General features: G+C 47.6%; 1 protein-coding gene across 1 annotated transcript in view; it reads left to right on the top strand.

Annotated features, from left to right (window-relative positions):
* LOC147429327 (uncharacterized) overlaps positions 1-14311 on the top strand; it is a 78788-nt gene that overhangs the window by 35096 nt on the left and 29381 nt on the right. The window contains exons 2-5 of the mRNA XM_086495468.1: positions 5763-6020; positions 6140-6382; positions 6540-6734; positions 6827-8340. Of these exons, the coding sequence (XP_086351594.1) occupies positions 5763-6020; positions 6140-6382; positions 6540-6734; positions 6827-8340 (2210 nt within the window). The remainder of the gene's footprint in view (positions 1-5762; positions 6021-6139; positions 6383-6539; positions 6735-6826; positions 8341-14311) is intronic.

Below are 14311 nucleotides of genomic sequence, written 5' to 3'. Positions count from 1 at the left end.
AATGAGGCAGCGCAGAACGAAGATGTGATCAGTGGTGGAGAAAGCTCGTCTGAAACCTGCCGGGCCTGGAGCTCGTAAACCCTTGATCTCTGCGTAGCAGCTGAGCTGTGCCTCAAGTACTGCTCCATATAGCTTGGCCATCGTGTGGCCAATCATGATAGTCTGTAGTTCCCTGGATCCAGGGTGTCGCCAGATTTGTGGATAGGCACTATGGTGTGCTGTGTCCACTCCTCTAGGAAGCCCTCCCCTATAGCCCGGTTGAAGACATGTGCAATCAACGGGGCTATAGTGGAGGCCGCATAAATGATGTGCTCACTCTGTAATCCAGTATGGTCAGCTGATCGTCTGTGCTGCATGCGGCGTATGGCCCTCTCTACCATCTGTGCTGTAAAGAAGGAGGAGCACGTGGGGCGTGGCTCGTGTGGCTGTGGGATAGGAGGCTGTCCTGGCACCTCGTAAAGTCGCTCTGCATAATCATGCCATATCTGTGGATCCTCAATGGCTGTAGTCGGACGTGGCTCGCGCAGGGTGCGCCATGCCGTCGCGCTATCCATGCTCATGAATAGGCGGTATAGCTCAAGCTCCTGTGCCTCTTCGAATGCTCGCCGCTTTTGGCGTGTCAGCGTCTTCATATGCCGTCTGGCCTCTCTCTCTGTGATCTCTCCTAAGGCTCGCTGTGCGCGGAGGCGTCGGTATAGCTCTCTGCACTCATCATCATACCAACGGTTCTGAGGCATAGTCCCGGGGGGGGGAGTGCGTCCTGTGTGAGTGGTGTGTGGAAAAGAGCTAATAGCTGAAGTGTGGAGAACGGAAGAGATATGTGATGTGAGAACTGAGAGTGGTGTGGATGGGTGGAGGAGGCATAGGCCATGCTCGACCTCGGCCGAGTAAAGAGAGGCTAGCTCATGTGTGAAATGGATGGTGGTGTGTGGAGTGTGTGCTGTGGAGCTGTGTGGGATGGTATCTCCGGTGATGGAGAAAGAGAGGTATGTGTGGTCGGCTCCGATGGGTATGGGTGGAATGGTGAAGGATGTGATAAGGTGTGTAGCCTCCCTGGGTCCCAGAATATAGTCGACTGTACTCCCCCCTCCCTCTGCAACTCCATGTGGCATACAAGTCAGGCCCCCTGAGGTGGGCCACTGGACCATCCCGTTATAAATAACGAGACGGTGCTGGGAGCCAAGTCGAAGTAGATGTCGTCCGTAGGCTGTGACTGGAGCTCTGTCTGCTGTATCTCTCATAGTAGCCTCCTCATCTAGAGTGTGTAGTGCCTCTGGGTCCTCGTGGTCATATGCCTCACACTGCTCACTGCGCGTACGAGCATTGAAGTCTCCCATAAGGAAGACTTCACCCAATGTGGAGTACTCCATAATCTCCTCCGTGAGGCATGCGTACGGTGACTCCTGCTCAATAGGGGCGAATCTGGAGCCTGTGGGAGCAAAGTAGCAAAGGGCAATGTAGACGATCCTGTCTCGTGAGAGCTCGAGGCGAATCCACATGTAGCGGGCCTGTGGGTCCCGGGCAACAATCTGTAGTCTGCTGTGAAGCCCCTGTCTAAAGAGTATGGCCACTCCTCCTGAGCCACGAGTGGTGTGCTGGCGCATACATCCCCGATGTAGAGACTCCCACTGGAATCCATGTATCCGTGGTAGCGCTCTCTCTGGGCTCTCGTGTGTCTCTGTAAGTAGAATGATGTCTCGACCTCTCATCACCTCCTCAAGTCTCTCTAGGTGTGTCCATAGGTCTCCATTGCAATTCCAAACCGTGACATGAATCTCCTCGTGTGTCCCACAGGCCGCGAGTCCCTATGCGATGGTCTTGCCATCAATGATAACCCTACCATCTCGATATACTGCCTTCTTCCCTTCTTTGCGGGCTTGGTGGACTCTAGGCATGCACGCGCGACGGTGATCTTGTTGCATCTTTGTGAGGTCATCATCAAGATAAATCGGGGGGGCTTCTAGCCCTCTCAAGATGACCCTCTTTCGGAGGAAAGAAGTTCGAGACTCCTCGGAGGCGAATTGGAGGATGAGAGCTCTCTTCTTTGGATCTTTGCCGGCTCTCCAAACTTTGGAGAAAGGGATCTCTTCTTCCTTGTATCCCACTTTCTTGCATAAAGCTTTCCCATCGCTCTCGGGTGTAGACCCTTCTTCTTCTTTGATGCCGGTCACTCGCACATTGAGACGGCGAGCTTGTCGCATCTTCTCCTCCTCGATGGTTGTGTGTACGATGAGTACCTCATCTTTTTGGGTTTCCTCTTTTGCAACCTTCTTGATGTTCTTTTTGACCACTTCGACCCATCCTTCTTTGGTGGCCTCTAATTTGTCCTCAATGCTTGCGGTGAGGGCTTTGGTGATCTCCTCCTTGAGGGCTTCCTTAGCCTCCTCTTTAATCTCTCCTTCTTCGGGGGTGAGGGATGTGATGGAAGCATGAAGGAGATCGATTTGTGCCTTCATCTCTTCTTGCTCTTTCCTCCATCTCTCCCTCTCCTTCCCGTTCTCCCGTTCCCTTCTCTCCTTCTCCTCTTTGAGATTTTGGATTTCCGCTCTCATGTCCTCCTTCTCTTCGTTCCATAGCTTGATGAGGGTGGCTTTCTCCTCCTCCCATATCTCTCTCTCCATCCGCCATTCTTTCATGTCCTTGTCCAATTGTACAAGCCTCTTGTTCGTGAGCATGAAGGTTGTCTTCATTGTCGATGCCGGCGTCTTGATGATGGGGGAAGACATGGCTGTCTTCGTAACTACCCTCTCTTCATATTGTGAAGAAGAGGGGAGAAGGGGAAGAGAGGGAGTACTTGTGTGTATGCGTGTATGTGTGTAGTGTGTGTGTGGGTATGTATCCGTGTGTGAGAGATTGGGGGCAGCGGGCCTGGTGCACTTGGTAATGCTGCAACAGTGAGGCAGCGGCAAGTGCTACAGCCTTGGCAGCGTGCAGTCGCAACAGGTCAGCCACAACGGGTTCAGCAGCAGCAGCAGTGGCGCGCGCAGGGGGTGAAACAGCAGTAGCAGTGGCGCGCACAGGGGGCAGCAGCAGTGGCGCGCGCAGAGAGAGAGAGAGAGAGAGAGAGAGAGAGAGAGAGAGAGAGAGAGAGAGAGAGAGAGAGAGAGAGAGAGAGAAAGAAAGAAAGAAAGAAAGATTTTTAACGTCTATGTCAGGCCGAAATCGGCCTATGAGACAAATCAAATGTACATGGTGTGTATGTCATCCGTCTATCGGAAAGACAAATGAAACAAAACTGATACAAAACTGAACTGAATGTAGGTAGTGGGGTATCTGAGGAGGGATGGAGCTCTATCTATAGGGGTATATGCATGTCTATATGCTCAAGGTAGTACAATCATGAGAATGCATCAAGCTATCTAGCTCCATCCTGTACTAATGGGGGGATGTAAGATGTGGTACATGGGCGGGTCTGGTGCCAAGGCTGCCCGGATGAAAGCTGTCGGGTCGGCCCTCATCTGGGCCACTCGCTCCTCAGTGGCACGGCGCTCCCGGGCTCGGATCTCCTCGATCTGTCGGTGGTGGGAGCTCGCGCCCCTGTAGCCTGTGACTCGTGGTCGTCGTCTAGCTCGGCTCACCTCCGCCTGTGGGAGTGTCACTCCCCTCTGAGTGTCTGGTGGGGGAGGGGCGGTAATCCTCTGAAAGAAGCCTGTGAGCTGCGACTGTCTCCCCTCTGTCTGTGTAGCTGTGTGGGGCTGTAGTAGTGTGTCCCGATGGCTCTGTATCTCTAGTAAGAACCGTCCGAGCTGTCTCTGATCCCGAGAGTCCATGATCTCTCGGAGAGTGGGCTGTCCTCTGAATATGGCCTCATACCTTCCTCTGATCTCAGTGTATGCTCTGCATCTACATACAAAGTGCTCCTCACTCTCCACCTCCTCTGTGCAGGCTCTGCAGACGCGCTCCTCCCTGGGAACACCAGTATGTCTCCCGATCTCAATCTCTAACCTGTGTGAAGCCACTCTCAGCTGACCAATCGCCACCCGTGAGCTATGTGGCATATATGTGTCCATGTAGCGTGGGAGAGAGAGAGAGAGAGAGAGAGAGAGAGAGAGAGAGAGAGAGGCAAACAGGGCGCGAGCAGGCAGGGCAGTGGCGCGCACAGGGGGCAGCAGCAGTGGCGCGCGCAGGGAGCAACAGCAGTGGTGCGCGCAGAGAGAGAGAGAGAGAGAGAGAGAGAGAGAGAGAGAGAGAGAGAGAGAGAGAGAGAGAGAGAGAGAGAGAGAGAGAGAGAGAGAACTTGTTGCTACTGTTTGAGCGCCACGACCTTATCCTCGCTTTGAGAGAGGAGTCGACATGCAGCAGCGTCGTTCCACTTCCAGATGCATTGGCCCCTGGTGCCCCTCTCAATATTTTTTTCTTTATTGATGGTTCACTCAATACAACGGCCGGGAACTCCTTCTCTGCACTCTATGCGTTGCAGACTGCCAGAGAGGGCCTCCAAGGCTCATGTTTAAAGGCCCAAGGCCAAAAGCATCAGTTATAAAAAGTTGGCACTCATAGGGCACACCCCAAAAAATCCATCACGAATTTTGGGATCTCCGTACAGCATGCAATGTCATCATTTTTTATGTGAAGGTTGGTTCTGGTCGATTTTGGCCACTTTTGGGTGCTTAAACAGGTCCTTTAAAGGCGAAATGCCACGTCATCACATTCGTGACAACAAGTGCACTGGCCCTTGGTTGTGGGTTGGCCACTGTGGGGGGACAGGATTTCAACATATATAGGGTTTGCACATACACTTTGCACGTTTCAGGCCTGTTTTTGCCATTTTCTTATTTGTTTGGACGAGGGCTTTATTTTTGGTCGTGGTATTTGACAGAGATTTTTACCGGAGCTCACCTTGGCTCACATATACATGTGGTGTAGGGGTCTCTCTGTCCTTTGTCATTTTATCATTTGTAGAGTTTGCCGTATGGAGTTACTGGGCTTGCTAGCCTTTTGTCCATCTGTCTTCTCTCTTGTCTTGTGTGCAATTGTCTTTTTCCTCTCCTTCCGCTGCACATACTGACAATTGATATGTGTTGGGGCCTTCTTGCCTAGCTGGGGATGAAGGATCTTCTCTTTTTGCAAAAAATGTTTACATTGATACATGTTGGCCTATCTGCTTACCCCTCTAGGAGGGATCCTCATCAAAAATTTTCTTCTGGTGTGCTTTTTATGTGCACATCTGCACTCTTACAAAGCTGAAAGTAAATTGTTAGAACCTTAGAAGTGAGCAGACACTTTTCACACTTGCCACTCAGAAAAATAGAAGTTTCTATTCTCCTTCTCACAACATCAGCCCCTACAACCCTCTATACGAGCACTTGCATTTCTAATAGGTTTACCGATGTAGGGGTATTATCCTGCTCCTCGTCACATATTAGAGAGAGATTATAATTATATTGGAACTTTAACCATCTCTCAACCTTAGTTATTGTAATTACACGATTTGCCCATGGGTCTATCACCTTTTTTTTCCTTCTAATAAGCGGAAAACACACTGTTAATCTGATTTTTTCAGCTTGCGCTGTATTCATATCATTGCTAATATTCATCTGTTGGTATGTTTTTGATAAGTTGCAGAATTTGTAATCTTTGCTTTTCAAGCTAAGGTGTTTGTGCTAAATCCCTTTCTCTTCAGCTCAAATGACATAAAAGGAGCAAAATAGTCACAAAATAATGTTATAGGAGCGTAATTATTTAATATTGAGCTCTAATATCACTTAATAGTAGCCAAATTATATAGTATTTTTCATCGATTGACCGCTTTTTGATTACAGGATGCCCTGCGGCATATTTTTATGGAACGAATATTGGAAGTCAAAGATTCCCCAGTTTGGAGTCGGTTGGCCTATGTCTCTTGCACATCTAATGGGATGGTTCTTATGGATGATTCTTTGCAGCTGCTGCCAGCTGTGCAGTTTTTAGACCTTAGCAGGAACCATTTTGCCAAGGTAGGCAACCTACATTGTTGTAGCAAATTGAAGTTTCTGGATCTTGGGTTCAATCAGCTTCGGAATGTCTCATCTCTACGACAGGTAGGCTTTTGAAGTTGCATTAGTTTTTTTCTCAAGTCAATGCACCATTTGGTCTAGCTATGCATTCTAATATGTGGTTACATACATCATTGATGCAAATAATTTTCACATAATTGCAGATAAAAAGTCCGATTACCAAGTTGGTGCTAAAGAACAATGCTCTTGCAAGTGTTTATGGGATTGCTGCTCTGAGTTTCTTAGAAGCACTTGATCTCTCAAACAATTTGATATCTAAGTTTAAAGAAATTCAGTCTTTAGCAAAGCTACCCTCTCTTCAAATTCTTTTATTAGAAGGCAATCCTATAAGTGCTGCTGTTTGGTACAGAGAGGAAGTTTTCAGCTTCTTCCAGGATCCCAGCAAGGTACTTCATTCTGTATTGTCTGATGTCTCTGTCACAAATTACAATCTATACTCTTATCTTCTGGCTTAAGTGCTCAGCAATTATTCTTTTTTACTTAACGTATTCAAAATTGACTGGGATGTGCTCATTATTATTTTCCTTCTGCAATAATGTGTAGGTATCTTTAGATGGAAGAAAAATCCTGAAGTCTGAGTCTTGGACTGTCAATAGTATCAAATCACGGAGGTTGAAACAAGAAGCTTTGTATGGAGCGTATGCTCCAGCTGAAATTGTTGCAGAAATGCAAGCTAGGGCAGTGCCTTCAGTGGAGGGCACAGACTCAGCTTCAGACACAGGAACATCCAATCCCAGGGTGAGTAAATGCAACTTCCAAGAAATGAGTGCCTAATCTGTCGAGGGTGGGTCTTCAAACTTTGCAATGGATTTGTTTTGTTTATTGTGTAGGGGAAGGTTTCGAGGCTTGCTTTGATACATGATGTGGAAACACTCATGAAAGAAGTAGTTGAACAGGATGACTCTCCCAGATTTCTTTCAAAAGATGTAAAGGAAAAGTGGCAGGATGTTTTTGAGGGGGAGCATGATAAGGCAAAGGCAATACATTTAATGGAGAAGGTTGAGGCTTTGAAAGAGGAAGGGTCCAACACTTGGCTACAGGAGTTGAAGGATTTACTAGACAACAATGAACATGTTTCTGAGCATTCAAAAAAAGTTTTCAGTTCGACCATGGAGTCGGGGTCAAAGGAGTTAAGAAGATTACGTTCTAGGAGGCACAGTAGGCGTCAGCGCAGGTATTTAAAGAAAAAGTTGAGCAAATATAAGCAGGAAGGTGCAGACCAAGAACTGGAAGGGAGTCTTCACTCACAATCTGAAAAAGATGCTGCATCACAATCTCAAAGTTCAGAAGGTCGTAGCAAAGGACATACACCTCCAAGTGGCATTCAATCTGATTCAGCAGCAGCCAGTCCAAGAACTTCTGCGACTTATGAAGTGTCGTCCGACCGGGAAGATTCTATAGGACCTCTCAAACAACCCTTTAGTGGTGCCGAAATTGCTAGGAGCAAGCAGCACGGATTAGTGGAACCGGTACACAATGAGCAAACCAGCATGGATTTTGGATCCTGGAGACTGATTGATGAGGTGATTGATTCCCAAGGAACAAGAGGTGCTCTCAGTTCACCTCCTCATTATCATGAGGAGGTTTTACAGAAACGCCAGGACTTGGAAGAGGAGCTGTTACGGCTCTCCTTTGACTCGGGTTGTGCTCCCTCCTCAAGTGAAAGTGAGAGTAGCAGTGATGATAGCTTGATCATGATCTCAGGTTCTTCCAGGTCTGAGGATGGCAGTCCACAAGTTATGGGATACCTAAACAGGGAAAGCTCCATGTCAAAGTGTTGGGATATATGGCAGAATCCAAACAATCAAGTAGAGATTAATGTTGGTAATCATACCACAAAGGAGAGACTGCCTAGTGATTTAAGCGATCAAAAAGCGGATGAGATTGAAGGCTTCCAAAATTCTGAAAAGGCTACAGAGGCATCAAGAAGTGGTCATTCAAGTCCGTCATGCACTGATGATATTCGGGCCAATGCTGGAGGTGGACAAAGTCTGGAAAACTGCAAGCCCAGAAGGAGAAGAAAGCCGAGAAGGGTGCCAACCACTGAGCTGTACAAAGAGAATGATGGAGAAAGTGGTTTGGCTCCAGTCTTACATGAAAGTTCAAGCACACCTGATTGCAATACGACTTTGCTGTCTGCAAGCAAGGTTTCTTCTAGTGCTACCGCAACACATGGTTCTCTAAAGCAAGCAGAATGTGGAGTACACGATTCAGTTCTCGATATAGATGATGAAGTGAAGATGTTGTTCACGCTGAGAATTGCAAACGTAGAAGAGGGAGAAGAATGCAGCAAATGTGTCCGGTGTGGTTGTATTCGACTCTGGGAAGATTCTCCTGTAGAGAGGTGAGTGATGGCATGGTTTTTCTTCGACTAACAACACATCGCTTTTTCAATTCTTTTAAATTTGTTCAAATGGCTTTGGAAACGAATTACCAGTATACCTGCCCAACTTAACTACAGAGAACAAAGACTTGAGTCTGTCCAAAGATAATCATGAATTACACTATTATGCAACATTCCAATAAAATGATTTTCTTTAAGCTCGACATGCATCTTGCACAACAAAACATCAAAGAGTAGGAAGATATGCTTGTCAGATTAAAGTCAATATACAATAGTAGCTTATGTCTTTGTACAAATTTTTCACTAGGGGGAATCGTTCTGGACCTTCCTTAGGTGACACTGTGGACTTCATGTGGTGTACACTTGGATAGCAATTTCGAATCCAAACTCTAATCTTTGAGTAGTAGTGCATTGCTCATGTGTGAGCCATGATCCCTTTCGAATTTCTCGTACAACAGACAGAGAGAGTGTGCCCCCTCTTCAGCGAAAGAGAGCCGGTTTTGGCAGCAGATTGTGAATGTATTCCCTAGTGTGGATTCGTGGGTGTTGGAGGTGATTTCAACAATGTAGAGACCGCTGAGGACTTGTGAGCTATTCAGCCTCTTCTCTACCATTCTAGTACCATGTGAGAGAGATGCTTGGGACAGATTCCTTTTTGCAGTTTCTGGTACAGATGCATGACACATCCTATCTGTGACTCGCACACTACAATTATTGCAGTTTTTGTGGGGTTTCAGGAGGGAGTCAGGTCGTTTGCTAGAGCGACTAGATAGATTTTACGTCAGCGCTTGGGCAGCATATCATGGTGGGACAGTTATTGCTATAGTGCTCTCTGATCATGTCCCAGCTTCTTTGCATTTGATATTCGAGACTTCCTCTATGCCTAGACGAGGATTGCACATAACTGACTTGGTGTTATAGGATGCTTCATTGTCTCAGATGATTCAGGATGTTTGGACACACATTGGTTCTGAAAATTCCATGTCCCATCTGGCTACATGCATCACTATCTCTTTCCAAGCTTGCAGACAGACAGCTGCAGAGAGGCAATGAGGCGTGTTCCATAGGGAACGTGCGTTACAAGACCATTTGGGTTTCATATGCCGGCAGCTTTAGGAATTTTCAGGAGATGAGTTTCTTGGTGAGCGCGAGGTGGACATTAGAGAGACTCTTAGTCACATTCAGACTGAGAAATCCAAATTCGCCTATCATGCTTCGGCATCGACATGGATATCCAAAGCGGATCGGATGAATAAGGATTTCTTTCCACTCTTGTGGGAGCGTCCTAAGGGGAATTCTAGTAGGGTCTTACGAGATTCTATAGAGAGGTTGCACACGGATCCCGATGAGGGTTTTGACATAGCTTCAAACTATTTTGAGCATTTGTTTACTGAAGATGAAACCGGCCCGTGGGGCGGTAGGCGTTGGCTTTCACCCGAAATTCTTTACTTTAGACACACACAGAGCACTTTGCAAAGGTAACCTGTAACGGGGATTAACACCTAAGTACACACACGGCTCGGAAGCTAGAATGCTCCGAGCAGACGCCGACAACCTGTAGGCCCCAAAATTGGCGCCCCTTTCTGTATTTCTTTATTCTTTAACAAAGGGAATAAAACCTGTGATCTCCTACGAGGTGCCCCGCACAATCCAGGGTAAGAAACACCTGTTCTGGCCCGATTTCGGCAGCATAACTGTACTAGGACGCTTCACAGTCAGTATCCCCACGCAATAGATGGCTGCCCGACGCATACGGACACTTTGCAAAACCTGGCGAGAATCAGCAGCACGCTGAATTCTCTGTTTTCTGCCCTGAAAATGCGCCAGATCACCTGTATAGCGGTCTCCTCGCGTCCCCGAACCTCTTGGGGGTATTAGGGACCGTTTAGGGCCGAAACCCTAAACCTGCAAAAATACACAGCAGGCTGTAATTCCCTGTTTTGGGCTCCGTTTCGCGTGCTGGTCGCATCTGTAGCAAGATCTCGAGCTCCCGCACCTGTAGGGCTACTTGCCCTTTGAATCGGACAAGATTTCTCACGTGAAACCTCTCCGAATTCACCTGTACCTGCGGGGGATTAGCCCCAACTAGCTAACCCAGTACCTGTGCAAGAGGCTCTTGCCTCGGCAATCGTGCATGAACCCACACAACTGTACATCAGTCAAATGAAAAGCCCTCTTGTGGGGCATCACATAACTGCACGTAAGGGAGAGAGAGAGAGCAGTGTGTAGCGTGCAGGGCATCACTCCTGGCACCACACTGTACATGAGGGAAAGGAAGCACTCCATAGCTCTTAACTTGTGGGCGAGAACTCAAAAATGAGCCTCCCAGCTATAAATTCAGTGCCACTTCTTGATGCATGAGGCAAGTGCACAGAATTGTGCCACTTGGCGCATTTACAAGCATTTTCCCGTTTCGGGTTTGCCGCTTAAAAATCTTCCGATTGGTTGCTCAGTTGACTTCGCGGCAGAGTTGTAAAGTGTTCTCCTAGTCATACCGGAGGTAATGACACGAACACATTTCACGGCCCAAAATAGCAGTTCCCTAAATTTTAGAAAATGATTCCGTTGGGCTCCCAATGGTCTTCTGACCATCCATCCTCATTGGGACCGTATCCAAAAGTGCAATGTGGCCCAACTGTCGGATACTTTCTGTTGGTAGTCACACCTTGACTTTAGGCCTTTATTGAGTTCACTTCCTAATATCCACCAACTTGCTAAGTGCGACGGGGGGACCTATATGATCTTGCTCTGAGCCTAGACATCCTCTTACCATACGAATTCCAGTGCCGACCACTACCCATCTGCGGGTGAAACTACCGTTCACATTGGCCATACAATGTCCGACCGTTTGCTACTTCAAGAAGAGGGTCTCAAAAATAAAACAAAACCCATTGGAAAGAAACCAACAACGAAAGTTAGCAGTTGCCACATCCTCGTGACATAGTTAACAGCTGCCACGTCCCCGTGACAGAAGATCAGCTGATTGATGATATTTTGCATGCCAAAGAAGAGGTTTGAGCCATGTTCAGCTTGTGGTTACAGAGGTTATGTGCCACACTTTACTTGCCAACACCTTTATGCAGGAGATGCATGACATGGTGGTTGCCCTAGATGGTGCATCTTGTCTTGGAGAGGATGGGTTGACTCAATAATTTTTCTTGTAGCTTTGGGATGTGCTCAACTCCGATATGCTTTCTGGCTTACAACACATATTTGGCATTGGAGAGATGCCGGTCTATGTGGGTTCGGGGCTTATTTCTCCTATACGGAAAGGTGGCGGTGCATTGCCCCTCTGATTGTGGAGACCAATCACTCTCATGTCTTGCCAGCGACCCCAGCCTGTCATCCTCCGATCCTGAGGACTGTTTCTATGTTCCCCTGCGGGGAAGTCTTCTCTACAGGCCCAGGCTTCAATAGACAGGGTTACCCCGTTCCCTTGTTGAAGAGCCGCATTTGACCTCTGCTCCGATTTGCTTTGTCACGTGACACATCCAACCCTATGTGTCCGTGGACAAGCTACAACATGATCAAGGTTCAGTCAGTCCAGTCAGTCTAGATTTAGAAGTGATTTGGCACTTTTGAGAGTCTATTCGTAGACCGTGCATGCCCAGTCACTTAGTGTAGATGCACATCCTTTGGTTGCACACAGCATTCTCATCAGAATGCATCAGAATCAGTCAGGGAAATTTTCCAGTGCATTTAGCCTATTTTACCTATTTTTGGCATTTTTCACTTATTAATTTAAGTGACTTTCCAACAAAAGTAGGTAGGGCAATTTTGCTAAGTTTGTATATAAGCAAACTAGAGCTAGCACTATTTGGCAGAAGAGGCAACAGGAGCCAAGCTCAGCAGGCAACTTCTCAACAAGACCTTGGCGGTTTCTCCCACCAAGCAAGAAGACCATCGCTAGAAAACCCCTTCCACTAGCGTTTTTGGAACTGCACGAGCCTGGCGTTTTGCATCAGCACCATCGCCAGCAAGTCACAGCATATAGCGTTTTTGCATCAGCATCCTCGCCAGCTGAAACATCAGCCTAGCGTTTTTGGTCCAGCTTCAGCCTCTAGCGTTTTTGGTCCCAGATTCAGCGTTTTCGGATTCAGCAAGGCAGCGTTTTTTCAGCATTAGCAGACTTGCAAGATCAGCCCTAAAGTGTAGCAGATTCAGCCCGGTAAGAACCTCAGTTTTCAGCCTTTAGGAACCTCAGTTTTCAGCCCTAAACCTGCAGAATTTCAGCGTCGAAGACCCACCAAAAACAGCCCCCAAATCAGCATTTTTGGCTAAGTCGCAGATTTCAGCCCATAGCGTTTTTGGACAGCAATAGGAAGATTGCAGATTTCAGCCCTAGTGTCGGCCTCATCATCCCTGTCGTTGTCGTCAACATAGCCTAGACTTGCACCAGTCTCATGCATTCCATTTGTACCAGATTGTGCAATCATAAGTAGACCACTCTCGTCGACGGGAGTGGGGCCTTCGGAGGAGGGTTTTACAACGTCTCTGGTGTCGTATCTCTCTTCTCTCTCTATCTCTCAGTCTCATACACTTGCACGCACAGTGTCCATTCACTTTGTTTGTGATCATAGCACTCTCTCATTAAGAACGGAAGGCTCTACCTTCCATAAGAACAAAAGGAACCTTGAGCACAGTTCGGAGCACTCATCTTGAGCAAAGTGCAAACATTCATTCCGCTGCACCTTACATTGGTATCAGAGCTTTGGCAGTGTTCTGTATCAGTCAAGGAAAGAACCACAAGATTTTTTTTTTGCTTGTTGCGGTCGCATGAACCCAAGTTCGCTTGGGCATGTCGATTCCTAATCGTGTTTTTGAAGAGCGATAGGAATCCCAGGAAAGAAGGGCTTGTCCAGCCTCCCCTTGTGCCTCTTTTCACTCATTGAGAGCGGACCGTGCACTTAGTGGCTAGCCAATCGACGTGAGGTGGGAAAAAGCAACCTTGGTGTGAGCGCAAGGCCGCCAAGGGGTGTGCCCACGGAAAGGAGTAGAACTCGGGTGAAGATAAGATCCTTCTCAAACGCGGTTTGAAAGCGAAAGAGACCCTCAAGAACCTCAAGACCCAAGAACCCAAGAACCTACGACCCTAGTGCATGGTCGTCACCCGAAGCGGAATGGATACTTCGCATACAGGTGATGAGCATGAGAGAGGCGACGAAGAATTTTCCCCACCAAGAGATTTTTCTGACCCTTCCCCTTTGCCATCTACGCCACGAGTTGTATCAACTTCTATGGAGGAGATGGTCAAGTCGATGTTGGACATGATGGCACAACAACAAGAAACGAATCAAGTTGCGTTGGCACAACTAGCAAGAAAAGCAGAACAACAGGAAGCTAAGGACCACGAGCGCGACGAAAGAAACGAAAGAATTGCCGCACAACAGGCAGCTAAGGACCGCGAGCGCGACGAACGAAACGAAAGAATTGCTGCACAACAAGAAGCAAATCGCCTTGCTTTAGAACGCGAGCGCGACGAACGAAACGAAAGAAAAACAGAAAGAAAGGCCGAGCGTGAAGCTCAAAGAGTGCCCTTGGAGATCGAGTGTGAGGCTCAAAGAGAACTACGCACTCAAGAATTGATTCGACAAGTACTTGCCTCGAAATCCGAACCAGTCAAAGATCGTGGGAGTTCCTCAAGTGGCGCAAGCCACGATGCAGATTCTAACCATCCGGTCACAGAGAAGTTGACTTTCAACAAGTATGATGGTAAGATGGATGCTACGGTTATTCATTCTTGGTTGCATCAATTTAATGCTTATTTTGCGACAACTAAGAAGATAGGAAATAGCAAAGTTTTGACGGCAGCCATGTACCTTGCCTGTGATGCCATTAATTGGTATCACGCATGGCAAGAGGCACAGTTAGCCGCGCACCTAGAGGAAGCCGACGAACTCGCGCCCCTTTCCTTCAATTGGGCTGATTTCCAAGACAAGCTCAAGGCGCGGTTTATGCCACCTCAGTACCT

Source organism: Adiantum capillus-veneris, chromosome 22 (assembly GCF_014529385.1).
Source record: "Adiantum capillus-veneris isolate H3 chromosome 22, ASM1452938v2, whole genome shotgun sequence".
Taxonomy (NCBI): Eukaryota; Viridiplantae; Streptophyta; class Polypodiopsida; order Polypodiales; family Pteridaceae; genus Adiantum; species Adiantum capillus-veneris.
Note: the sequence above shows the minus strand (reverse complement) of the source record. Positions and strands in the feature narration are given on the sequence as shown.